Raw genomic sequence first — 27,309 nt, 5'->3', positions numbered from 1 at the left:
CTAAGGATTGCATCAAGACTGAACGGGATTAGATGTAATCCTTCATATAATGTCAATGAAAAGTCCCCAGAAACCCACATCTGACAGAGCGGAGCATGTCGTTGGAGTAGGAAACTTTGATTATTTCTAAATCCTTAATTAAAACTTGACTCCTTTTAAGCCAGGGACAGCTAATATTGTTATGCATCTTGAATTTAAATTCACACACACACACACACACACACACACACACACACACACACACACACACACACACACACACACACACACACACACACACACACACACACACACACACACACACACACACATACACACACCGAAATAAAGGTGGGAATCTGAAATCGAATGGGCAACAGTGCATGAAACTAGAACGAGCAGGCTCTTTGATAGCAATGAGTTTCATCACTATTAAACTCCCGGGGATTAAGCAGAAATCTGTTAGGCCAAGAGAGCACTGCATTGTAATGCCGCACTCTATTTAATCATGTTATTACCGACTTGTTATATTTAGCAAAGTTTGAACTGTTTTCACAGTGGTAAGCAACATTTAAATTCCTGAACAAAGATTACATAATGCGCAGATTTGTGCCGGTGTGATATAACGGCTGGTATCAGAGTCCGCGGTGGCCCGCTGTTGCCCACTGTGCATGAGAGCCGCTAAATGGTGTGATGAGTGGGGGTTAGGTTTTAGGAGATTACTACGAGGATAAAAACCAGGTGCTTTGTCAATTTCGGTATTTTTTAATTCCCTCTAATCCGGTTCCTTCTCCCCCGTATAGTGCGCGCAGCTGGGCTGGGATTTATTGTTTCTGATATGATTTACAGGTTAAAACATCTGACAGCACATCAAATTTAGGAAGAGTGAAGTTAGTACACCGATGCCATTTAGTATCCAGCATTTCATTTTAACCTTTCGACAAAAAGTACTTTTCTGAAAATTTGAGGACTCAGCAGTCTTACTGGGGGAAAAACAAACAAACAAATAAAAGCATGCAATAAATAATCATGGAGCTTTAGTCGCATATTTTTCAGATTATGATGCGGAATCAGGACCTTTCTCTGCTTCTGTAGTTTCTACTGAAATATACACCCGGATTGGCCGCCTTACTAAGTACACTGTAAAATAAAACCCTAAATTGCACAGAAAGGTGTGAGTCAGTCATACTGAGTCTGTTTTCTGCAAATTATACAGTGACGTTCCAACAAATTACCCAAATGTGAAGGAAGCACTCCTTGATGCCTGAAAAGATGCCCTTCTCCAAAGCAAAACACTCCATCAAGCTTCAATTAAAGCAGGCACTTCCCTTTCCAGATTAATTGTTTTTTCCTAGTTTGCCTGGGCTCCCAGGGATTCAAAATCATCTTAGTCAAGAATCTAATTACAGTGAAAGAGGATTTTTTTTTTTTCTCTGAATAGCACAAGCTCAATTGCCTTCGCCAGTGGAAGCCCGCACTGACTGTCAACACAGGCTATTACTAAACTGTCAAAGCAGTCATCAGGCGAGAGTGGAGGCATCCAGCTGTGGCAGACACATACACATCTTTCAGATACTGCGACACCCACGGTGTCACCCACAAACCCTTATTTCATTCTAACTGGACACTTGACTTGGAATATGAGCTCAGGAGACGCACAAAAGCATTGTGGAGAAAGTCCTCCCGCTGGCTGTGATATACTGGTGCTTTTTTAGGAGGTAGGTTGGTTGCTTCCAAAAAAAGACTCAAATGAGTGCAGACTGCTGCAGCACACAACAGGCTGTTTATCATACCTCTGCACTGAACACCAACCCAGCCTCTGTTTTTCCAAAGAGTGCAGAGCAGCGGGGTGTCCCTCCGTGTCCGGCAGGAAGCCGGACCCGGAACGGAGCACATAAATACTTGTTTAATCAATTTTATAGGCCTATCAAATTTCATTGCAAACAAACAAATGAGTAGCAATATGTTGTGATGCACCCTGATCTAAGCCATTCAGCACTTTGTGAGCAACCTCTTGGCTCGCTGCCTCTCTAGGGTTTTTATATGCTTCAGTAAGGAGAATTTAGTTGGATAATATTGGATTTGACAAGCACAATGACTCAAAGTATTTTAAGTTTTATACTGTGGCTCACGACTGCTTTTTTTTTCTTTCCTTTTTCTTTTTTTTTTTTTAGCATCGTCCTCTTGTCTTTTTATCCTTCCTCTGTGTTCGGTTCCTGTAATTCCTTCCACCGCCTTTATTATATGATGTACTAGTGGTTCCCTTGTTATTATGTCACACTTGTCCACTAAAAGACAACAATGAAGTTTTGATGATGTCTGCCTTTATTATTTCTGTTAAAAAAGACTTTTATGGTCAGACACAGGAGGGGCTTTCTTTCAGCAATACGTTATGGTGTCAGCGGCGGCACAATCTCAACAATGTCCTTTATGATATCATTTATAACCACTCTGGCAAAGTTCAACCACATATTTTGGTCCAGACTGTGACATCTCAACAACTATCACACGAACAACCAATAAATGTTGACATCTGAAAGACCTCTCACTACATTACAGAAGCCAACGGTAACATTTTGAATTATGGATGTCAATGTATCAGACAATAAGACGGTTCTATGAAATAATGTTGCACCAGCCCTTTACACTTTACTAAACATTTCATGCAATGCCACTTGGATGAGGGCTGTAAAATGACTTCATGAGTGTTGTCATGAACACAAAAGAAGGTGCAATAATGTGTGTGGTGGTGCAAGGTGGAGTTAAAAAAAACATTGGTGTCTGACATGATTACTTGGCGTCATTCAGGCGAGGAGAAGCTGCATCATAATCCTTCAACATATGTGCATACATTGCTCTGAGCCCCCGCAGCCAAAAACTATCAACATATCACAGATCTGCCAGATATCCAATGAGCTATTCTTTCTTGGCAAAACAATCTTAACAGCAATGGAAAAGAATTCCATGAGATATGGTGCACATATTCTTATTTTCTTCAAAATGAAAAAATAATAACTTTGGTTATTGATTTCCTATCCTCCAACCATGAAGGGGGATGTATTTTTATTTGTTTCGTAAAGAATGACATTTAGCCAGAGGCGCGCGCGCGGTGCGTCATTGCTTGTCATCTAAGACGTTTAACATGGTGCAGATTTTAACCGATAACATCAGCATGCTGTCTTCGTGACTGCGAGCTCGAAGCTGCGCTTGGCAATAACACCGCGCACAGATGCATCGCAGGTTTAGTCACACTTCAAAAATACATGTAGGTATAAAGGGATGACGTAGCTTTATAAAATATTACTGGATTAGGTGTATTTCTGTTATGGATTTCCATTGTTTAACGCATTCCACCACACTACAGTTCCGCCTTCTTAAATGCTGCATAAAAGCTGTGTTTAAGCTGCATTATGTGTCCCTGGTGAAGCTTTACACTGATGCAACATTGGCTTCTTGGATGCAAACTAAAAATGAGGAAAATAACACTGGAAATTTGAGGATTTACAAAATATGAGGTGATGAGGCCGAGAAGAGATCCCCGTGTGCTGTCATACTCGTTCATGGCCTTAAAGGTCCACATCCTGCAGCGCCTCCTCTTCAGGTGACACCTCAAACTCATGCAACCTCACACGCAGAGGCCGTTTGTCAGAATCTGTAGCTGTGACTGTACAAATTGTTTTTTTTGGGGCTCAGACGGTCGCACACACTCAAAACGACAGACAACTTTTAGAGAAGGGCTGCATGATATCAGGCACACATGCAATATGCAGTAATGTTGAATATTGCAATAATGATAAGATTTGCAATGAACGGACACTTGAACAGATGACGTCTATGTCTTTGTGCTTTGAGATCCGACCAGTTTGTTGACCACTTTAACTGTGGACACCAGCTGTGGATTGGATAAAATGTCTTAATTAATCACGCAATTGTTTTAAAGTTAATCACAATTAGGCACAATCTTCTTTCTTACTTAACATTATGTTTTGTTGAAATTGCAGAACATGAATGCACAGTGCATGCAAACATGATCTATCGCAGTCCATTAGTCTCTTGATATCGCAGTGACAATAAGCGCTCAAAATATTGCAAAGAAGGAAAGATTTTGAGTATTCTTCAGAGCAATATAGGTTAGAAAGATTCCGTTTTTATGTATTTATATGGCATCACATTGTACACTGCTTAATAAAGGCATTGAAATAATCACTTTGAATATCGTAATGAGAATATTCTGTGAAAAAAAGCTTTATTTGAAAGAAAAGTGAAGCGCTGAGTAGAACTTAGACGAAGAATAGAGAAGAAGAATAGTGTGTAGCTCTCATTCTTTACCTGGCTCAATGATTGCTAGATTGAATTGTTCTCTTCAACCGGCTGAAGTTTAATGTTTAACACAATAAGCTGTTCACTGAATCACACTTGTGATGATAAGACGCTGTCTGGGCATTGAGGAGTTGCGGGTTCAAGTACTGTGCTGAACAGGTAGCATTATCTCACACAGGTAAGTCAAGTAAGTAAACAAAAAATCTCATACTCATTGGCTTGGTTTATCTTTGAAATGTGCTGAATTTAACCAAGTCAATAGTTTTACTCGTAAGACAGACATATATTGAGCGTGAATTCAGAGTTAACTTGATGTTAATGGTGGAGCCACAGTTAAAAAATAAATTAATAAGTATAAACGTTGAAATGTCCAAATATGAAAGGACGAAGACAGAAAAATTCCCATGTTGAAGTACTTGAGGTTGCATGCAGTAGTTCTCACAAACCACAGGAAGTTCTCAGTCAGTAGACGGCACTGATTCATATTTTCAGTGTGTGTGAGGTGAACATAAGTCAACAACGTCATCACACAAACCTGCAGACTTCCATCGGGGATTGATTTCCCCTCTGAGCAAGAGGTAGGTCATGTCACACAGGTGAGTGCACACAAAAAAAGAGAAAAAAACAAAACCCCAGAATCAAGCAGTATTTCTTTTCCCAACTCAAGTAGACTCTTTGTGTCTGTTGACATTCTGATGAACTATTCATGAGCCAGAATGAGCACGTAGCTTTATCACTGTGGTTACATCACAGATATATGTTGAGGTGAACTTCGATGGTGTTTCTGCTGCTGAAATTGACCAGTGCTGAAGTTTGTCAAGTTAAATATACTCCCACTTTGAAAGTCATGGGATCAAATCCTCTTCTGGGCATGTAGCGTGAACCAGACTGATTATGAACTTATCTCTTTGGCCAAATCCATTTTAACGCTGATGCATATTTCCCCTTCCTTGTCTTTGATGCTGGTTCAGCAAGTGAACCAGCCTCGGTACCCGTCGGTGACTTCACTGTATCAGAATTCAACATGTAACTGCACTGCAACATGCTGATGAGCTGTGATGCTTTATGCTGCGAAACGTTTTCTCACATGATTGACTCATTCAGTGGAAATAATTATTTTGTTAAAACAATTTCTCAAAAGAGTGACCAAGTAATCTGCTTGTCAAACTGAAAAAATTGAATGAATAACTTAATCTAATGCCTTTGTACCACAATCTAATGTCATTTGAACCTCAAAAAATAACAATATAAATTACAGATTTAAATTATATAATAATAATAAATTACAGATTTATGTTAGAATATATATTTTCCTCAAATAGAGACATAGAATATAAATAAGTAAAATGTTTCAAATTTATTTTCTTTATTAATACTTATTACCTATCTTATAATGAGCTTCGTTAAACTAATGATGTGGTGTCTTACAAATTGTCTTTCTTTGTAAAATGACTTTGTATCTCAGAATAATTGTGAATGTTTTAAAAAGCCAACTACATTTCTGGGTTATCACATTCTCTGAAATGGGCTTTTCATAAAACACAGACTAATAATTATGAAAATAACTCAAATGTAGTAACCATTGTTTGCACTTATTGTCCAATCTCAGAGCATTTTAAAACGGGTGAGTCTGTATTTTTTGTGATTTCATTCATTGTATTAGTAGTGTGTGCTTTTTGAAACCATGTCAGGTCATCCTGTTCTGTCTTCGCTGTCTTTATTCTCCTCCATCCCCGGGGTCTTTTTGGATGATGCACACCATACCTCCATAGCTAAGCTCTAAATGAGTGTGCGGAGTGTGTGGAGCAGGGTGCTGTACAAACACATCTTGGTCAGAGTTTGTGTGATGTTTCTTGCTTATAATTGATTTAACAGGGGGAAACGCTGCGGCTCAGGCTCCCCTGTTACCATGGTGCAGCTATTGCACAGCTGGAATGAGGCTGTGGAGATAAAGTGTTAACCTATTTCCCACATTAAGGGGGAACGGCGCCCTCTGGTGCTTTTCTCCATCTGACTCCAGCGTGCTCACAAGGCAACCGAGAGACAGAGGACAGAAACCCAACTAATGATTCTCTCGGTGCTGGTGGAGTCACAGAGCCGGTGGCTCTCAGCATGGAGTCTCAAAAGGGTTTAAGCTCTTCGTTTCCTCCAAACTGCTCAGCACAAACAGTTTACTCCACCGGGGGATAAAGATTTAGTTGATTTCTCCTGCCTGTGCCTCCTGCCGCTGTCTGAAAATAACAGATTATTGTTATATTTACAATAGTTCTGGTGTATATTTCTCTTGTGTTTCAGTCTACAGGAGTAGTCATCACTGTGCACAGAGGTGTTTGCAGTCTCACGCCGTAGTGAGAATTCAATCCAGGTTGGGTTTGGGGCCTTTCTGTGTGTGGAGTTTGCATGTTCTCCCTGTGTGTGTGGGTTTCCTCTGGGTACTCTGGTTTCCTCAGTCCCAAAAGCATGTACCGTGTGTCCCTGCACAAGACCATCAGCCCCCTCCAGCTCCCCCCTGAGCACTGCGTGGCTGCTATCGATGGGTCAATTCGGTATAGGGTTTTCCCCAAGGGGGATTAATACAGTACAATACAATTTTACAAAATAAACTTCAAGTAACTCCGCTTCGAATTGCTGACTTCCTGTTTTACTTATATTGACAGTCCACAGGCTAAAAGGTTCCTTTATTAATTTACATTTTTACAAATCTTAAATGTCATTTATTTTCCCTTTTGTAATTATAAACATTACACTTTCAATGAACTCAGCTATATATATTTTCTTTTTCTAAGAAAGACATTTTTACCTCCATTTATTCCTCACAAGATGAAAAGGGCATCATCCCCTTGACCCCTAGAATTTCTCTTTTTCACACGGGCACATCCAAAAGGAGGCCAGTCCCACACCTACATAAAAATTCTGGTTTAAACTTTAAAACATCAGTGCGTAATTGGTGTTAAACGTGATCCCGCAGTGACTACGTAATCCCACAAACATCTCAGCGGAGGCGTCCGGGTGGGATTGATACGGACAATAAATCTGTGAGGCTCTGAGTTCATTCAGGAGAGCTGTACTGACTGAATAGGATGTGGGGCTCAAGTGAAGGGACAATAACACAGAGTTGATTCATAATTTTAATGGTTTGCTTGACACTGTCATCAAACCCATCACACACAGTCTGAAATGCAGTATTTTAATAGAATTTGGACAACCAAATATTGTAAAAGAAAAAAAAAAAGAAAAACAGCAAAATGTGAAATTTCATTCACTAGTTTTTTTTTTTGTTCCTTAAAAAAATATCAGCCTTTCTCCATGTTCACAAACCGTCTGAAAAACTAGGACAAACAGAAATAACCATCAAATCTGAAAAGCTGGAAGGCCATTAATGTTTGTTGGCAAATATAAATATAGTGGTTTGAACAGGGTTTCAAACAGCTCACATGGAAAGAGTGTACAGACAGTTTACACGACAGTTGGACACTCGGCTCTGCCTGTATCAATTTTATTGTTGTAGAAAACCAAGTTCCTTATTTACTGACTTAGTCCAAGGTAATTATGACAAGGAAATATGTACATTCAGACAGCTCAGTCTCTGGAGGATTGGTTGTATCTCCTCTCGTGACCTTTGATTGTCTATTCAGGGGTGTACTTGTGAGAGTATGTGTAGTCTGTGTAGTATTTCTGTGGTGCCCCCCTGCCTGCCGGGTAGCCCCATGAGCAGGGCCCACCTCCATCCCCCCGATCCAGTCCCCGCCCCGGTGGCCGAGGCCAAAGTCCTACTGGAGGGAATCCCCTCCCTCGGAAGCCCCCTAAGGAACCAGGACCCATTCCACCCCGCATCGGTCCATGGTCCATCTGTCCAGGGACGGCACCTATACTACCGAAGCCCACTCCACACATTGGATGCTGCGGCAGCTTAGGTCTAAGTACAGAGCCCCCCCTGGTGGCCACTATGGGAAGAGAGTCAGCGCAGTTCACCTGAGTCCTGACCCCTTGCGTACCGGGAGTACTGCCTAGAAAAGCTTCCCCAGGTTTAGGAAGCCCACTGGGGTCCATTGGGCCAGAGTTGACCCCACCCTGGCTTGTGACAGTCTCACAAGTGGTGGTCTGTGCTGTCCCCCAGGCTCCTTCCCCTGCTGCGCCGAGTGTCCTGTCGTGCTGCCTGGGGGTCCCACAAGCGTTTTGAGGAAGGCCAGCCATGTAACCTGGCTGAGCAGCGTCACTGTGGTCCTTGAAAGGGAGGGTGGTGCTGAGTGGAGAGGCACCAGTTGGCCCGGCTCCCCCGGAGTCCGAGCCGTAGGTGGTACCCAGCATCATGAGGTGAGGCGGAGGGGGAGGTTTGACCTCCAAGGGGAGTGTAGCCAGCTTGGCCAGAGGTCCTGCTGGAGCCATGACGAGTGGGGTTGGTAATGTGGAAGGAGCTGTGGTGGGGGGCCGGTACTCCTGCTCCTGGTTGCTGCTGCAGGGCGAGGCGGGATACGCAGGAGAGGCCGCGTAGGTGGAGGAGCCGGCGTAAGAAGACCATGAGGCTGAAGGACAGAGGAAGCTCTGATGGGGGTTCACAGGAAAACCACCCGGAGACAAGCTGCCGAAGTCCGAGGACCCCACCCCCATCTGGTTGGAGGCTTTGAACTGAGAGATAGCCGTCTTCAGGGCGCTGTAGTCAGACAGTGTTGGTGTGCTCTCTGCCGTGGCTTGGTGCTCCGGGAGCGGCGGGCGAAAGTCCTCCCTGTCCGGGGGCGGAGGCAGCGGGGGCTTCTCTTTCCCAACTTGCTGGTTCCGCTCTGAGGGATCGGATATGGTCGACGGCTCCCCATCATCAGAGTCTAATGACATGTCCTCCTCCTCCACACACTCATCATTCACTGCTGGGAGAGCAGGAGAGGACACACAGGCAGAAAAAGGGAAAGTGGAGAGAAAGATGTTATCAACTAAAGCGTTACAGAAGCATTAACAACATCAACTGTGCTTCAAAAAAAACTCCCCACAAGCACATTAATCTTAAACTGGCCAGGCCAGATGACTCTATAGAAAACGAGGCAATGGAGTGAAACAATTACACTATGGCAAAGTTCAGCGTTCAGCGCTGCTCTCGACGCTACCCACCGGTAGAAGGCGGTGTTGGAAGCTCATTCTGATTAATGGATCCAATCAGACTGTGGAAACCACTCATAACATCATCAATGCTCGCGATCACTATTCCATTTCGGGAGTACTGCAGGAACATCTCAAATGGCCTCTCTGTTGAAAGAAAAACACACTTTGAGTTGAGAGATATCCTAAAGATTCTTTCACACATATCTACATCTTCCTTTTACTTGCTCTGCTCTTTATGATGGTGCTGCCGGCACATGGTGTGAGATCAATAAAGTTTCATCTTAAAGGTGCTTTGTTTCAAAAAATACTATTGTTATAAAAATAAAAAAAACTAGAAACAACAAAAAAAAGCAACCCGAGACATGTATAACAACTGGCTGTCAGATGCGTGAGCTGCATTGTGAGGATGAAGCAGGATACCTGTGAGGAAGATAAGGTGCCGCTGTTGCGTGTGCTGAGCTTGAAGCTTGATGAGACATTCGAGATCCGGAGCCTGACGAGACTGCGTGTCACACTCGTGATAGGGGAGGAACTCCACTAAGTGTTTCTTCTGATAGGTTGTCAGAAGGTTTAGCAGCGCCATGGCATTTGTGTTTAACCTTTAAGAGACCGGAGCAAAAGTAGACCAGCACAGTTATTAGACATTTCTTAAAAGGCCAATTATGGCTGAAGAATTTGATGTGCCTGCTCCATTTCAGGTAATCCTCCGCTCAAGATACAGACCTTCCCAGCTCTTTAAGCTTCTTATGGGACTTGCAGTGCACCTTCCATTGCCAGGGGTGTTCAGGGGTGCTCTGCTCCTCCAGGAACTTCAGCAGGCCCTGCAAGCGTTCTGCACAAAAGCACCAACAGTCACCCGGAATTAGTGGCTCACTAATACTTCAAGAAATCACACGGCGAAGTAAAACCTACCCTGTGTGATGAGATCGGGGTTGAGGACGAACTCATCTGACACCATAAAGCCTCCAGACACAAACAGCTCGTTGTACGTATGGTTCTTGACATCGTCCAACGTGTCGACGCCAGCAAAACTCACTGAAGGCAACTTCTTCAAAGACATCAGAGCCGGGATCTACAGAGAGGTTTTCAACTAATTAAATCCCTTTAAAGACAAACTTCAATCCAAGCAGGAAGTAATTGAAGCTTGTTTTCTTGACGCACGCTGAAATGTTTCAACTTTAATCTATATGGTAAAGCCGTCAGGGTCTGCTGCATGACCCAAAACATTCAGCCAGTGTCCTGGAGAAATGTATTCAGCCATAAGAAGTAACAAGATTCCCCCAGAGTCCCTACGACATCACCGAGTCAGTCTGAGATGTCAGTAAGAAAACCAGATGACACTCAGAAGCCAAAGAAAAAAACTTCAAGTACCTGGAAAAATCATCAGCATGTTTAACCTAAAGAAGGAGTTTTGTTTAAAGGAACAAAGCTGACTTTTTATTCTATTTGACTTATTTCAGTCTGAACAGCAGTTTGCGGCAACAGACACTGAACGGTCTTGAAGCAGCAGTTGGAGTTGTGAGACAGCGGAGGGCTGACAGCACGTCATTGTACCTTGTGCACATGTGCAGCGATGTCCTCGTTCTGAATGATGATGAGGAGCTTATCTAAACTGCCACTGTTTTCCAGGAATGCCTGCGGGCTGCATTCACTGTTGCCGAGACTCTTCAAGTACTCCTGAGAGATGAGACGGGAGACATAATGGTTAGAGATTCACACAAAGACAACCAGCGCCATCCATTTTCGTCCATGTCCACTTCAAACCTTAACGGCACACTGAAAGCTCTGCAGGTCCAAGAGCACTAAGACTTGGAGTAAGTTACAGATCCTGAACATGAAAACAAATGGAGGTATAATAATGTAAAATAAGATCAGTTTTCTGATGGCAACAAACAAAGATTCCACCATCTCTTATCTAAATTACCTTTGAAGGAAGTCTAGTATTAGAACGGTCATTTTTACATGATGCATTCATATATTTAAAAGAACTTTATAAGTATTTTTCTGGATAAATACTTTAACCAATAATTTGAAGATATTTTTCCCCTGAATAAAAGCTTAAACCTAAATCCTGAATAAGACATTGGTTTCCAATTTGTTAGACAGCCTACTATGCAGCCAAGAGTTATTATATTATGAAACTTGGATTGAAGAGAAAAAGTCAAATATCAGCAACTGTCAGAAATATGGACCAACTGTTACGGCTTAATTTCTTGCTTTTAAATTCCACAAGATGTCGGATAATACTGCAGTTATACAATAGAATGACATTTACAGTGGTGTAGTGGCAAGCACAGGCCGCACAGTGAGGATGTGCTTGGTTGGAATTTTCTTCACACATTCTCCCTGTGGATGAGTTTGAGGTTGGTAATTGTTGTGTGTTGATCCTGTCAGGAGTGACCTGCCCTCACCAGCTCCCTACGACCCAACTGGATGAAGTGCCATCGATTATGGAATTATAAATGAATGATCTGAGCTCAGCAGCACGGTGAAGCAGTGGTTACAACTGGCAAGCAGTTTCCTCCCACAAAACCAAATGTTCGGTTGTGTATGATTCTCAACCTGGCTACGCTTCTCTTTGTTAGCCTCATAATAGCCTGGTGTGCTACCGCATGCCTCTTGTGAGCCGCGTTACACATCACATGACTAACAAAACACTTCTAATTATGGATGGAAAGAGATAGGTTTTAAAACGCTTTCCATAACAGTGTGGGAACAATTTGATCACACACAATTATTGGTAGTATTTTTTAGATTTTTCAGCAAATGTATTTAATTTGTTTATAGAAATCTTTAACTTGAAGCACTGTGTCGTACCTTTATCTCCTTGCAGACGGTGCTCTCCTCCCCCTCGTCCCCGGAGTAAATGTAGAATTTAACTGTGTTCTTGGTGACGTCCTTAAAGATCTCCACCAAGCTGCTGAACACTTCGGGCTTCAACTGTCCGATCAGGCTGCCGGCCAGTAGGCCTGAGCCGCCGGTGGGAGCGGACCCCGAGGTTTGGGAGTTTCTCTCCGGAGACTCTGATGTGACATGAGAGGGAGAATAGACGTCTCCTGGCACCTCTGCCGATGAAGCGCCATCTTTGACCGCACTTGTTTTAGCATTGTGAGAGGAGGCACTGCTCTTTGACAGGGAGCGCTCCACCTCGCCTTTAGGAGTGTTTATGGGGCCCGGCGGTGTGAGATTAGCTGCCGTCACTGGGGGAGGAGGTGAGGTGACCGTTTCGGGGGCAGACGGGGCTGGGATCAACTTGTCCATCTTCTCGCACAGCGCTTTGACATGCCCCTGAACGGGCACGGGGGAGACGAAGGGGATGACAAAATCTGAGAAGTGGCTGTTGGGCAGCCAGCAGCGGCGTAGAGGCGACCGCGGGGGCATCTGCGAGGTGTAGCAGATGTGTTGAGTCTGCATGATATTTTTAATGTCAGAGGCGAGGCTGTGAATCTCCTGGTTGAGTATGGTGTCCAGGCTGATAGAGGGCCTGAAGGGGGCCTCTTCCACAGCCGCTAACGTGCAAACAGCTGCCTTCTTCACTTCCAGCGCAGTGGGCGCCTTCGGCTCCGGCTCCGGCTCCGCCACCGTTATTGCCGCCGGTTCTGGCTCCGGCTCGGGCTTTGGCTCAGGAAAAGGCTGGGCTTTGTCTGAAAGCAGACAGCAGACTGCTCACACCGTTGTCTTGTTTAAAACGTTTAATATGCTCGTGTGTGCTCCACAATGTGAGGTACCTTCATTACCGGGTGGCTCCCAGGCCGGCTTTTCCGAGATGTGTGCCTGCTCCGAGGGGGAGCCGGCACTGAGGGGGCTGCCAGGGCTGCAGTCCATGTCCTCCTGAACAGGAAAACACCAGCAGATAAATTCAATGCACTGTAACGTCTTACAAAACATCAGTCAGTCCTGCTCTGCCGGTTAAGCAACAGTCAAACAAATTAATCCAAGCATACACTCACATCTACATAAATTTGAATTTCAATGAAGGTTTTTTTCCCCCCAGTTATTCATATACTCACAGAAAATGTTTCAACCCATTTTAAATACTGAGAATTATGATCATTGAAAAAAAGATGGGACATCTGATAAAAATATTTCGATTTGTAATAAATCAAGTCAAGTCTTGGCCATAGGTTTGAAAAATATCATGATGGTCTTTGCATCTCACCTCTGTGTAGTTGGTTTGTGATGTTTGCTCAATTTGTGCCCTAAGATCGGGGTCAGTGAGGGTGAGGGCGAGCCCTGAGCCCGTCGATGGTTCTCCGTGGTTCGCCTGCGCAGGCACGGAGCCCTGAGTCACGGCCTTGTTGAGCGTGGCCAGGAGGATCTTGAGGAGCCGCTGGGCCTCGTTCACAGTAGAGGCATTAGTGTTTCCCCGAGCCCTCAGGTCAGTGTCGTAGATGCCAATGCTCTCCATCACCGCTGTCAGATTGTCGCTTTGTCCACTCTCATCTCCCATCTCGTCAGCGGGGGCTCCTGAGGGGACACATAGGATTCGTCAGGAGCGCGTCCCACAGCAGGAGAGTGAGGCATCACTACAAGCCACTGTGCTCAGAACAGGAAATCAACTTCCAATGGTACTTTATAATCCTTATGTGTTTAAAGGAATCTGACCATCAAGTTTGTCCAAAAACTGCTGGTATGAATGAGACAGATCATATAAATACAGGAGATATAAACCAGCATTGTGTGTATTTTAGCTGCAGATTTGTTATGTGTTTTTGAAGTGCAGTTCAGATTTGGAAAAAATATATAGGTTTGAAGAGCCTGTGAAAGTGTTAGAAATGCAGAAGACAAGTTATTTTTTTCCCAGAAGTAAAAAGCCCTGCCCAGCATAAACCATTACTGCTCATTAAAACCTATTTCAGATAGTCTGTATGAAGATTGTTGGCAGTAGTTGTTTCTCAAAGTGCCCCGAGGGTTACTCCAGCTTACTGCAGGGGTTATGTGAGAGGTTTAAAAAAATATACATTCTGAAAACCATCATTTACACTTAATATAATACTAGTGTGCTCAATAAAAAGATTTAAATATAAGTTTAATGAAGTAATTTTTACATTCACGGTTATAATTTTCAGGCAATAATTAAAGTAAAGAATCTGGAGTATCTGCATGATGACAAATGATGGTGAGACATGATGTGAAGGATTTCAAATCATCGGAGAAGTTAAAGCCATTTGTTTCAACCCTACAATTAAAACCATGTTTACGAAATAACCCTTTTCCAGGGGGAAAAAAAAAAAAAGTAGGAAATTGGCTTGAAGAGGGATTGAAATTAGACAAAAGGTATACAACTACTCACACTCATTTCCAAAGTGCATTGAAATAATTTATCCGTTTTAAAATGTATAATATCAATAAAAGTCTGAAACATCTACGATAATCCAGTCTCGAAGGTGTTAAATCGCTCCTATGGCTCACAGGCAGTATTTAAAAAAGGATCTGTGGCTAATAACCGATAGGTTTTAGCATTGAAATGTTTAACCTTCTTGTGTGTGGCAGCAGCTGCTCCTGACAAGCAGCAATATGAACAGCTCCCTGGAAACAAGCCAAAATCATCTCAAAGCAAAACTTTTTAAAAATGTATCCGACTCATTCAATCAATGAGAATTAGTCAGACCGTGTTGTGAAAGGAATAAAATATTCAATATTCTGCTAAGGCCATAGGCCTGATAAAGTTTGAGTGTGGCTGCGGCCTGACTCACCTCTACTGGTCTCCCCATTGCTCAGCTGATCTCCGCGATGGCGTTTGTTCGCGGCTCCTCTGTCGTCCCCTTCAAACTTTCTCTTCAAACTGTTTGCGTCCCAGGCCCCGTCCTCTCCCCGCTCCTTCCCAGGATCTTTCACCAGAGCCTTCTTGTGCAGCTGGATGAGCTTGAGCAGCTGTTTCATTTTGTCTTTATCGTATTCGTTCTGGGACAGCCGCAGCCTCGGGGCTTGGGGGGTCTGCGGCTCCACGTGGGTCTTTTGTTGCATCTGTGCACCGTTTGAATGAGCCGGGCCCGGCCGCTGCCTGCTACTGCTACTGCTACTGCTTGTGCTGCAGCTGCTGCTGCTGTTGCTGTGCTGCGGCAGCGCTTTCTCCTGGGCGGGCCTCTCTGGAGGCGGCCTGTCTTGCGTGGTTCTTTCTGCAGGTCTCTCTGATCTGTCCGAGCCTCGGTCTGAACCCCCCCAGTCAGAAACGGGGCTGTACTCCACCGGGGCTGGGGTGGGCGTCAGTACGGGTGCAGGTATTGGCGCAGGGTTCCTAATCCGTTCAATGATGTCCTTCACTTTGTTCACGGGTAAAATGTAATTGGCAGGATTGTGGACGTACGACCGCAGCACGGCCTCCATGTTAAATTTGTGCCGGGGCGCAGGGGGAGGATTCGTCCTTTCGTCCACATTATATTTGTAGTCGGGGAGGATGAAGGGTCGCACCGTGCCCGAATCCAAGCGGGTCAGGTACTCGGTGGCCTGGCGCTCCACCCCGGAGCTCAAGTCCTTGCCTGGGTTGGGGCGCAGCTTGAAGAGGGCGAAGTGCAGTGCAGGGACGAACGGCTCCACGGCAGGTTGGACTGCAGGCTGGTGCTCCACCGTCAGGAGCTCGGGCTCAAACAGTCTGGACGCTGAGACATGGAGAGGAACACCTCACTGTTATTTATGAATATTTGGAGATGGAAAGATGAAAAAAAAAAGAAAACAACAAAAAAAACAGAGCCACTGGTGGAACACACCACATCTAATAACAGCCAATAACTGCAGATAATACTGTAATAATATATAAAGAAGACTACATTGGACTAGGTGTAGTGGATGGTATAGTCATATTCATTTATTCAGGATAGTAACTGAATATACCAAACGTCATCCCCACGGCACTTTGACACACTTCTTTGTAGCTTTATTTTATTCTGTTAATCACTTCATGTAATATTATGTATGTTTGTGTACATCTTTTAACAGGTCTTTCTCTTTACAATGAGAATGTGCACAATGTGTATAAATAAAAGGTGAATTAAAATAAGAGTAATGGACAACTGGCAGCCTACGGGTCATGTGAGGTAATGACCCATACTGGTGACGCAAGTTGGAAGATCATATAACCACAATTTAACTTGATGTCAATTGTCAGTATGTCTTAAACATGGCAAAGCTTGGTGCAGTTTAAGGTTTAAATTTATCAAATGCTTTCATTATCATTCAATAAGATCATTCTGCAGATATTTCTTCTTCAGTCCAACTTATTTTGCGTGAACAGTGTCAATCAAATTTAAGAATAAAGCTCATCACACTGTTTCACTGTTGCCTCATGCATGCACACCACCCTCAGATAAAACATGCCGAAGGTACATTCTACATTCAATAAACTTGAACCAGCATTAAACCACTGAATGTCTATATTTCAAATATCAAATGACTATGCTGTAATTTAGAATCGTGAAAAAAACTCAATGAGAAAACACAACAAACGCTGTAAATTACAGTAATCTCATCTGCAACTTTCCTCTCTCCTGAATGTTTCACGCAAACACATTCAGCCAGAAGTAATATGCAGAGTGAGAATATTACTTACAATACTTGACAACCATCCTTGACTCCTGAAAGATGAACAGCGCTTGCAGGTTCTTCTCCAGCCGCCCCCGTCGCTCTGAAAAACAAACAGCAACCTTTTTTTAAAGCTGAACCCTCAGTGGAGGTAAGACGTAGGTGTTCAACAGATGCAACACCAGAATGAAGAGATGAAGAGGGAGAAAGAAAAAAAGCCTTCTCGCTGCTTTGACTCACCCATTTGAGCTGAGGACAGCAGAAAGAGAAAACCCCTGTCAAACAAGGACTTCACCAGCACCTGAATGATGGGAGGAGAGGCTGCAGTCAGAAACGGCAGGGTGCATTTGTATGTAGTTTTCAGGTCAGTTTGACAGTTTTATCCACAAAAACAGGTTTGTTATTAGATCTGGCTTCATATGAAAATGTTTGATGTGTGTTTTTCTGGGAATCTTTCACATGAAAAAGCAGATAGAAGCTCACTATCCGGTCTTTCTCCAGTTTGTTGAGCAGAGCCGTCAGGCTGCCGTTGGTTGGTTTTCCTTTCCCATCGACCACCTCAAACAGGCTGCAGGACATCTCACACTTCATCACTGCAGACAAAAATAAGCAGCTTCAAATACACCACTCAGCTCAGTTTTCATTTATGTAATCATACGGAGAAAAACACATGCAAATAAATCCTGCGTTTTAAGTTTTATGAGTTTCCTTCGTGATGCTGCACAGGCTTTTGAGAAGAGACAACCACGCACAAGCACTGGGATTTCTTCTATCAGTTCATTAGGAGGTGTACAATGCGTGGTTTGTACCGACCTTCCCGTGATATGCTGTAGGTGTCCCAGGAAAACAGCAAAGGGGGAATCTTTCGTTTCACCTGATCCAGCTGCATCGCTCGACTAAACTCCAACTTCTCAGGCCTGGAGGAGAGCAGAGCCGATTAAAATGCATGCAGTAATCGTAGGTAACGTTTCACTTCACTACACAGAAACGCTGATAATGGTCAACAGGAAATGTGACCAGCTCTGTAGAGGTTTCGCAGAAACACAACAGGTTAAAAGTTTACTCACAGCTTGAATGGGAGGTAAGGACGTGAAGAGGAACGTAAACAGATCGGGAATAACTCCTGGCCCTTGTTCACCAGAGGACCACTCCACACAGTGTAGCAGCCTTTCCCTACAAACACATCAACAGCTCGGGTCAAAGGTCAGGCGCCGCCGAGACGAGAGGGTCCTCACATTTAATAACTACTGGAGGTCTCACACACTGGCTCTCTGACACAGCAGTTGAGTGAAAATGTATTAAGTTTAAGAACTAAAACATTCATTTGTTTCAAAGCACACCCCTCAGACATGAAATCAATATCACACAGAGGTCACACGCTCAATGACATTTGTGTAAAAATCATAAAAGATGTAGATCTTGTACCTCTACTTCCTTCGGGAGTGATGGTGTTGAACCTGTTGAGGAGAAAAAGCACACAACTTGTTTATAACCAAACTAACAGATGAGATGTTGCTCATCAACATATGGTTTGTTATTTCTATTACTAAGATATATATATATATATATATATATATAAACTCAAGAGTTTCAAGCAGTTTCAAATTTGCATTGTAATATTTATAGAATCCAGTGAAGAAAATAGGAAAGACTTCTAAAGAACATGGTCCTACAGGAAGTGGTACCTGTGTGCAGTCATGGGAGTAGCTGCAGCTTCCTTTCCTTTGTAGTGAAACGACACAACGGCGTACGGGCACACGTGACGGGGCCGCGCTTTGATCTCATCAAACGCAAACTCAAAGTAGTATTGCTGCAAGAAGCCGAAAAAGAAAAAAACAACATTAAAGCAAACACATTAGAAAATTTGTTGGGTTGTGTAGAGAGAGAGAGAAAAAAAAAAAAAGAGCTCATGTTTACCTGCGTGAGCTCAAAAGCTCGGTACGACAGCAGAGATGAGACCCGTGTGGCACTTTTGGACCAGTGACAGTCAAACTTGGGTGTAGGCTCCATTGCATTCTTAGGCATGTTGTCGTAGATGTGCTTTATTCGGCCCTGAAAACATACATACAAAACATATCGATTGACCAAAAATCCCACAAGAGGAAGAAAAAAAACCTGAAGGTCATAAGTAAAAATTTAAAATAAAAACTTATCAACGTACCTTCATGACCTTAAAAATGATAATATCCCCTGACGAGCCCACTTCAAAAGGATTGATCTGTAATAAATCTGAATATTTGGAGAGATAAACGCCTGCAAAAAAGAAAGACGACTGAATTTAGGGGACCCGTCAGCGTTGGAACATATTGCAAAGTGTCACAGAGCTGCTGTTTTTTGTCGTCTTCGGTTGTAATCTTGAGTTCAAACGAAATGAATAAGTTGAGTTTCTTATTGAAATCACATCAGAAGACCAAACTTTCTTTAGAGCAGACATCTGTCATTAAATCCAACTCACCCAGTGCTGGATTTCCTAGTGTAGTAATCTTACAGTGTCCTACAGACAAACCCTTTTCACAGATCCACTGGAGCTGCAGGTGGGAGAAGCACAACCCAAAATCACAAGAATGTGAAAAAACCTGTCATGTTTTGATACGAACTTGATTGAAGTTTATCTGAGGAAGCCAACCTTGGATTTGTCTGGGTATAGAAAGCAATACGACTCCGTTAGTTCTTGATCGGTTCGTCCCTCCTGCTTCATCTCTCTCCGCTTCTCGATGAACTGACAAACAGAGACAGCAGATGAGATATCTCTGTGAGTTGCACTAACTCAGGATGTGTAATTCCAGACAGCACAAATCATAAAATCTTTTGTGATCAATGCATTTCTGTATGCACTTTGTAGTTTGAACACCTTAACTGTGAAGCCAGCTCAGAAAAAACCTAGTAGAATTGTTTTGTAGTTCATAGAGATGAGGACTGACCTCCTTCTCCAGCAGCTCGTTGTGGACGAGCCTGGCTTTGCAGTAGGAGAAGGTTCCCCGGGACGACGCGTCCAGGTAAAACGAAGAAATAATCTTCACGAGGTCCTCAAACTCTCTACTGTCAGGGGGCAGAAACTGGAACAAACCTGCACACACAGAGAGGAAGCACCAGATGAGCACACACAGGCGAGTATCTATACAAAGCTGTAGTGTTCTGGCTCCATGTGGACAAGAAAACAGAACAGAATTTTTTTTTTTTAATAATGAAGCAGCATCCTGTACGGAACGACAACAACCAGGGTACGTATAAAACTTCTGCATCAACACCCAGCTGTGCATAGAGCACAACACTAAAAACACAGAGGACCAAGACGAAGCATTCTCTGCCTTATCCAACTCAGTGTTATAGGGTGCTGGAGCAGACAGCACCTGACTGAAGGCAAAAGTAGGGTCCACACTGGGCAGGGTGCCAGTCTGTCACATCCACACCTAAAGACAAATATCCTCCAGCATGTGTTTGGACTGTAGGAGGGGAACTAAAACAACCCATGGAGGAAAAGGCAATAAGAATCCTCTGTGAGGTAAGTGTGCTTCCCACTAGAGTTCAGTGTGGGTGAAATGAATGAAAACTGGGCAATGCACACATATGCCACAGAAACATTGATTTGGGCAGCGTTAAGGGTGGGGGTGGGGGGCACTGGACATGTGGTTGCTACGTAAAGGGTAAAGTGATACAGTGGCCACTTTATGTCGAGTTTGTATGTGTACAATTAATGTGTGTTTCCATGTAAAGCACAGTCCATGACTCAGGTACTCAAAGCTAACAGTGAGTTGGAGGTCAGGGTCGGTCAGCAGGACCAGATACCATTGGGGGTCGGGGGGGTGGTGGGCACAATTCATGTGCAAAGACTTTGGATGGATCCATGCCCTTCACTGAGGTCAAAGACGCTCGTGCATGTTGTCGGGGATGGCTGCAACACTGTGGCGCCTGCAGCTGCATCAGGTAAGCACACTGGACAAGGTAAAGAACCCAAACAAGGTGAGCTCTCAGGTCTTCAAAGTGCTGCTTGCAGGCTGCCGGGGCTAAAGCTAGCGGTACGTCTGCCCACAAGCACACCGAAGGCCGGCCCGCTCGCACAGCCAGGGCTCGCTTTCGAGAAAACAACAGTGAGAACCCTGTTCGAAACTCAGTAAACCAGCGAAACGAGCCGGCTAGGCGGCTAGCGGACTAGCGACATGCAGAATTATCAAAGAGGACAGCTCCGTTCTAAACAGCAGCGATATGGCACCACCTTTCCGCTCCCTGCTCTTCTTCTTTGGGATCTGAAACTTCCCCCGTGACAGCTCGTCGCTCGGTCTCTGGGCCGCCAGAGGGGAGCTGCTGAAGCTCCGGGCGTCCGTCTGCACGCTCCTCCGCCGCTCAGGGGCTTCATGTTCGGGCATTACAACGTCTCCACATCCAGGCTGATCGCCATTTTGGTTGGCTGTGGCCGAGGTGGCGGCTGAATTCTTCGGGGCTTCGCCGCTCTCCGAGCGGAGAACGTCCGTCTCGGTGCATCCTGAGTCCCTTTTTCCCACCACGCCGGGGTTCAGGGCCATTTTTCGGGCACTGTGCACGCACTCAGGGAGATGTAGCTGTGACGATTAGGGTGCCGCTTCACTCACACACTCTCCTCCTCACCCAGCCTCCGCCATTGTGAAAATGACGTAGACGTTCTTCTCCACCACTGCAAAGCGCTGCCGTCACTGTTTACATAGGAGGGCATCCGCGCCCCCTTCAGGCCGTAGCAGATACTGCACCCAGCCTCCACAGCGCGCACATAAAAAGCGGGACATCAGCGCCCCCACAGGCCAACATGAGTAGTGCACCCAGTACCCACAGGATTCCGCATGAGCATCTGCTTGCGAGATGAGCAGGAATCACACATGTTCTCAAAAACATCCATTTATAATTGCTTGGGAGTAATTATACCACTCAACGTTGTAGTGGGTAGAGCTCTGGCTTCAACACGAGATTGTCATTGGTTAAAACCTAGGCTGGGTCTTTTTAGTTTGCATGTTCTCCCTTTGCATGCATGGCTGTTGCTAAAGTTGTTTGCCCTCTTATAAAGTCCGTCCTTAATCCCTTATTAGCATCTTGCATTGAATAAAGCATTTTAATTTCTTTAGATAAAAACCTTTTTTTATTTTTATTTTTATATCTTTTAAACGTACATTAGTAACATTTGCCTGATGTTGAATGAATATAAATCTGAATAGGTCACCAGTCCACTATAAGACAAGCGTGTTACACATTAACATTTACACAGAGAAAGGTATCTTTTGGAGTTACCATTTTTCTTCAAACATGTTTCTGACCTGTGGGAGGAAACATAAAGAATCCACATGCACTCAATGAAAAGCCCAAATGCCCACACTGGAGTTGAAAAAGAGGACCCTCACTATGAATATACGAATATAACCATATAAAGAATAAACTCTCTTAATTCCATCTGTTAGTATTCCCATTAAAATAGTTTGTTTTTGATCCCAAATGAGACATGTTCATGTGGAAATGTTGAGGTTCTTGTTATTTTCTTTATAAGGGTGATTATTAGAAAGTGTCTTGAGATAACAGAGTTGTAAATGATTGCATAGAATTTTTTTAAACAAATTCATGTGAGATTATTGTTTTAGTGTATTAGTGTTTTGTCTTCTCTGGTAAATTATTCTCATATTTTGTATTTTCTCTATACTGTATGTTTACGACAATGAGTCCCTTGAATTTTTCAAATTTCACTCTTGGGACGCTTGTTAATGACAACAGAAACATTTAGAATCTCGTAGACAGAATACGTTTTTCTCCATCTAACACCCGTTGGCGTTCTTTGAAATACTGCACGAGGTACTTCACATACTCTGAATATTAAGTTTGACAAATTTACTTCATGCGTAATTACTACAATAATCAAAGCCTTAACTGTAAGTTAAATAGGGTGCATTTTACATTCATCTTTACAGTAATATCTGAGGATTGCTTGACAACTTCACAGCAAAATGAGATCACTGTAGTAAAAGTGAAACTTGTTAAAATACTAAGTACCTATAGTGACAGGTTAGAGTTATTGTAAAAATGGTTTGTTGTTATTGTAGTGAAAAGTGTTGTGTTGAAGGTTTTCATATTTATTCTGTTTTTCTAAGACAAATATGTTGCTGGTCAGGTGATTTCTGGTGAATAAAATATATTTAGAGGTTTACATTACAGGAAATAAAGAAGATTGACGCTCCGGTAAATCCCATTAACACTTTATTTTACAGGCTTGTTGTGACGAATTCTTTGCATTTCATAGAAAACTTTATTTAAAGCAACCAGAATGGCAATCGATGAAGACTGTATATTCTGAAGCTCCAGAAGAGAAGTGACCACGGTAGTCACATTAAAAAACCTTCATATGAAGTTTTAACATCAAACTATAAATGAGAAAATAAAGAAAGGCACATATTCATTTTTTGCGGCTATTTTTTTTTTCTCAAGACAAAAAAGCATTTAATTTGAAAACATACAGTAAGAAGACTTGAAGTCTCCCTGTGAGTTGTCAGGAGCTAACCATGCTGCCCCTGCTGTAAACATCAAACTCCTTATAGCGGAGGTAATCTTTGAGTCGGGGAGGAAGAGGAAGGAAGTTGATAAAAACTGGGGCTCTCAGGCGCAGGCGGCTGAGATGCTGTCTTATCCGCAACCGACACAGATGTTTCAGACTGCGTGCATTCCCTAAAGAAACAAAAACAGATAGTAAAGTCAATTATATATGAATAAAATATATGTTTACATTGGTGACAGGTTAAAGAACTTTCTTACTCTGAATGTGAGAGATTTCTGGCCATTGTTTCTGCTCCTGTAACGTCTCCTTGAGTTTGACGCAGAAGGTGACCTGGTCGGTGTAGTCGAGCATAATGTGCACCACTTGTGCAGATAAGTGCTTCAGCCAAGACACTGTGATCACCTCACAGAACTGGAAAAGATGAAAAAAATACAATCAAAGACAAACCTTAAAGGAAACAATTACTCTGTTGCTCTCTTTTATGATCCATTCTCTCTGCCGCCTTTTTTCTCTGACAAATGTGGCATTACCACCATATCTTTGATGGCTGAGGTGGTCCAGGGAGCGTAGTCATGGGAACAGTCTCCGTACGGACAATCAAAGCAGCGCTTCACATCGTAACCGTGGTTCAGAATCATCCTCAGCATAACCTCGTCTTTCAGGGCATACTGCAGCGCCGAGGGGAAGTGAGTGGTGTTGACACGGGAGTAGTAGTTGACATTTGCCCCAAATTTAAGCAACGTGTTGATCATTTCATAGTTGCCTTGTCTGAGAGCCACCTGGAGACAGTTGATAGGATCCTGGTTCACCATTGCCCCAGCCTCTAACAGCAAGCGGCTGCACTGAAGATCAGTGTTCGACACGGCAAAAAAGAGAGCAGACCTGCGCTCATCTTCATAGTTGCGGCGCACCGTTGGGTGCAGCATGAAGTTTGGGTCGTAGCCAGCTTTGAGCAGGACCTCCACACAGTTGGCGTGCCCCCCAGCAGCTGCAGAATGGAGAGGACTCATCCCACTTTCTTTCACAGAGTGCAGCTCGGTCACTGGGATGAGGCGCTCCAGTGCCCTGCGAAGAGTCACCTGAAGTGAGAACGTGACTTAAGACAAAATTGTATATGAAGCAAATGCAGATGTTCCTCACAGTCTGTGTCCATGGTATGCCACACGATGAATTGGCAGGTGTCCACTGTAAAGAGGCACATTGGGATCGGCACCATAATCCAGGAGCAATGAGATGATATCAGGGTTTCCTGATGCTGCTGCATCAAACAAAACGGTACCTGACTCTGACTCACAGGACACATGGGCTCCTACAACAAGAAGAAAGCACTCTTAATATACATTAATATGTAGCTTCAATGTATTTATAGTGTTATCTTTCACTTTTAGTTCAAGTGTAAAGGAGGTGGGAGGTGGGAGGTGAGATTTAATCTGTGTTGGGTCTTCATTTGAATTTGTTTGACAGGCATTGTACCATCACCAAGACAGTAAGATATCAACAAGGGAAAAAGAAAGTGGTGGTTAAATCTCATGCTTTACCTTTCTCTAACAGAACCTCCACTACATTCAGATGTCCGTTCTGTGCAGCCAGGGCCAGAGGAGTTTTCTTCTTAATGTCACGTGTGTTTGGCTCGGCACCAGACTCCAGGAGCAGATAGACAAAATTCTCCAGACCTAAAAATGCTGACTCATGTAAAGCTGTCCTGTTCAGTGGTCCAGTTTGGTCTACTTGGGCATTGTAACGGAGCAACAGCGTGGCTAAGTCATAGTGGTCATTCAGAATGGCTGTGAAGTAAAGGAACAGAACAGAGATACAAACAATCACAACAAAGTTTATGTGTCTGCGAAATACCACATTGTTGGTGTCGGATACCTGCCACTAATGGAGAATCCTGCTCGTCGTTCTGGAGATCCGGGGTGCATCCATTTTGTAACAGGAAGGTGGCGTTATCTCTGAGTCCGTGGAGCACAGCGAGGAACAGAGGAGTCTCACCCTTCAGGGTACGACACTGGGCTGCACCAGGCGGAGATGCTGGAACACAAACACAAAGGAAATGACCCACATGCAAGGATTGAAAAAAAGAAAACCAAGTTGGTCAATTCCAATAATGTTGTCACGTCAACCTGAGAAAATGATTTCCAGCATCTTCTTGTTTTTGTGGACTGCAGCCTCGTGCAGGGGAATCCATCCTCTCTCATCAACTCTGGACAGAGTCTCTGATTGCACTGTGAGTCTGTCCAGAGCAGCCTCATCTCCTAAATATGAAGACACAACACCAGATGAGCACTTCTGCCGTTACTCACAAATTTTCTAAAGAGGGCAGAGAGGTTAAAACGGATGTTTACCCTGTTTAATTGCTTTGAAAATCTCATCAGGGTCATCACTTGGTTTCAAATCACTATGGGAAGTAATTGTGCAGAAATTGGGATTTACACAACCGAGACGAGATACACAATTGAGAGAAACATTTTTAATAATATCTTGACAGATTAACCTTGGATTCAGGCCTTTGAGTTTTCTATATTGAATCAGACTTTGCTCGATTATATATTGAGTTGCCTCGTCTTCATCCAGGTCATCTTCGTCCGACTGATAAAAGTCATCTTCTGTTTCTGTGCTCATCTGTTTTGTCCAAAAAGAGTCAGAAGTGCAGAAGGGACAGCTCTGAGGAGAGAGCCATACAGTAAACAAGGCCATTAAATCTGGCACCCCAACGCTCACTCAACCTGCAGCCATGAATACCAACTACAGCACACTGCTCCTAATAGCTCAAACAGTGGCAATCCTTTATTATCGTGCTGTTGGTTTGGTGGCGCCAAAAAACATTCAGGATATTTCATCTAATAATTCCAATCAGCTCTGCAGTGCCTCCAGCGTGAGTGTAATCATCGCTTAGTTTATAAAGGTTTTTATAGTATTTCTTCTTTGGCACTGCAAAACAAGATCAGGCATGATTCATTTTGAACAAATGATTATTGTGGGAATTTCTCAACCATAAATCTGAAAGAACCAGAGGACATTGCATAAAAACAGCTAGATTAACAGCAGGGCCAGCACAACATGTAGCAGAACATGCAAACTTGAACAGCTTAACAAACATCTACAATACAGAAGTAATGGCCTTCAAACTCCACACTAATCAGCCAATAGCATTATAACTTTACTGAGTTGTTTTTACCTTCACGAGAACTGCTGGGCTCCGTCTGTAGTGTGAACACCAGTAAAGCCAATGGCTACGCAGTCCCCACACAGCCTGCAGCTATTTATACATCATAACTATAAATGTCACATCACGGGGTCTTCACAGCTCCTAGCTTTGACCCACTGAGCACTGCAACAACAGTTCAACTCATGCACACGTTTCTTTAAAAGTCGACCTCCAGTTATATAAAAGAAAACACACACTGCAAATATTTCAGAATGTGTGCAAATCTCTATACATTTCAACAAGAGTTGCCCAATTCCCTGAAAACAAACACCAACAACAGCTGTTTGAGTATACCTTTTTCTTTTACATATCCAGCATTAGTAGAAGATTATTTGAAAATAAATGTTATTTAAACTGTGCTATAGCTGTACATGATTAATATCTGAGTTATACACGTCAGTGGATGGCAGCATCTCACATGAAGGCAACAATAAGGAGACAGGTAACAAAGAGCGCTTTACACATTACAATAAAAACTAGCTCAGTAACATGATAGCTTTTCCTCAACAGTTTATTATTTTTTTTTAATTCCATGGATGTTTTTTTTATTTCAGAGAGAAAGATAAGTCAAATGACTTCACGTGGCCTGAGCTGCTTCTCAGTTATGGCAGGTGAAGGGAAATACTTTCCAGGTACAGCAGAGCTCTTGTAAAAACTAAAAAAACAAATTTTATTTCTCGATTCCTTCATC

The 27,309-nt window shown here is 43.4% G+C and overlaps 2 protein-coding genes across 5 annotated transcripts; both read right to left on the bottom strand.

Moving 5' to 3' along the window:
- Nucleotides 1–7,410: 7,410 nt before the first annotated feature.
- On the bottom strand, nt 7,411–21,552 carry tasorb (transcription activation suppressor b). 2 transcript variants are annotated; one of them, XM_080469193.1, is made up of 23 exons: nt 21,122–21,552; nt 19,830–19,975; nt 19,535–19,627; nt 19,364–19,436; nt 19,070–19,161; nt 18,826–18,960; nt 18,594–18,718; nt 18,334–18,365; nt 17,976–18,081; nt 17,722–17,825; nt 17,392–17,501; nt 17,149–17,209; nt 16,937–17,011; nt 15,087–15,989; nt 13,550–13,857; nt 13,119–13,221; nt 12,208–13,034; nt 10,945–11,067; nt 10,303–10,462; nt 10,114–10,222; nt 9,811–9,989; nt 9,400–9,534; nt 7,411–9,158 (listed from the first exon to the last, which is right to left on the bottom strand). In XM_080469193.1, the coding sequence occupies exons 1-23, from the start codon at nt 21,426–21,428 to the stop codon at nt 7,927–7,929; spliced, it is 5,538 nt and encodes a 1,845-aa protein (XP_080325319.1). In that variant the 5' UTR covers nt 21,429–21,552; the 3' UTR covers nt 7,411–7,926. The 2 variants fall into 2 exon arrangements, with proteins under 2 accessions (XP_080325319.1, XP_080325318.1); XM_080469192.1 differs by having other exon boundaries at nt 7,416–9,161.
- A 1,547-nt stretch (nt 21,553–23,099) lies between these two features.
- Nucleotides 23,100–26,690, bottom strand: asb14b (ankyrin repeat and SOCS box containing 14b). 3 transcript variants are annotated; one of them, XM_080469197.1, is made up of 10 exons: nt 26,589–26,654; nt 25,905–26,074; nt 25,756–25,808; nt 25,534–25,665; nt 25,283–25,441; nt 24,949–25,194; nt 24,551–24,719; nt 23,941–24,475; nt 23,668–23,821; nt 23,100–23,580 (listed from the first exon to the last, which is right to left on the bottom strand). In XM_080469197.1, exons 2-10 carry the CDS (start codon nt 26,030–26,032, stop codon nt 23,405–23,407), a joined length of 1,752 nt encoding a protein of 583 aa, XP_080325323.1. In that variant the 5' UTR covers nt 26,033–26,074; nt 26,589–26,654; the 3' UTR covers nt 23,100–23,404. The 3 variants fall into 3 exon arrangements, with proteins under 3 accessions (XP_080325323.1, XP_080325324.1, XP_080325325.1); XM_080469198.1 differs by having other exon boundaries at nt 25,905–26,032; XM_080469199.1 differs by lacking the exons at nt 25,756–25,808; nt 25,905–26,074 and having other exon boundaries at nt 26,589–26,690.
- Between the last annotated feature and the right edge of the window lie 619 nt (nt 26,691–27,309).

Source organism: Lipophrys pholis (assembly GCF_963383615.2).
Source record: "Lipophrys pholis genome assembly, chromosome: 8".
Lineage (NCBI taxonomy): Eukaryota > Metazoa > Chordata > Actinopteri > Blenniiformes > Blenniidae > Lipophrys > Lipophrys pholis.
Note: the sequence above shows the minus strand (reverse complement) of the source record. Positions and strands in the feature narration are given on the sequence as shown.

Bases quoted from the DNA above. Each gene is read 5' to 3' on its own strand.
- tasorb (XM_080469192.1), bottom strand. From the start codon at position 21,428: ATGGCCCTGAACCCCGGCGTGGTGGGAAAAAGGGACTCAGGATGCACC. The intron at 11,068-12,207 runs GTACGACACAGT...CTCATCTCTCAG, and splicing joins CCGTCTGCAAGGAGATAAAG to GAGTACTTGAAGAGTCTCGG. The intron at 9,162-9,399 runs GTGGGTAGCGTC...CTGCTCTCCCAG, and splicing joins TCCAACACCGCCTTCTACCG to CAGTGAATGATGAGTGTGTG.
- asb14b (XM_080469197.1), bottom strand. From the start codon at position 26,032: ATGAGCACAGAAACAGAAGATGACTTTTATCAGTCGGACGAAGATGAC. The intron at 25,442-25,533 runs GTTGACGTGACA...TTTGTGTTCCAG, and splicing joins GCTGGAAATCATTTTCTCAG to CATCTCCGCCTGGTGCAGCC. The intron at 23,581-23,667 runs GTAAGAAAGTTC...TTGTTTCTTTAG, and splicing joins AGAAATCTCTCACATTCAGA to GGAATGCACGCAGTCTGAAA.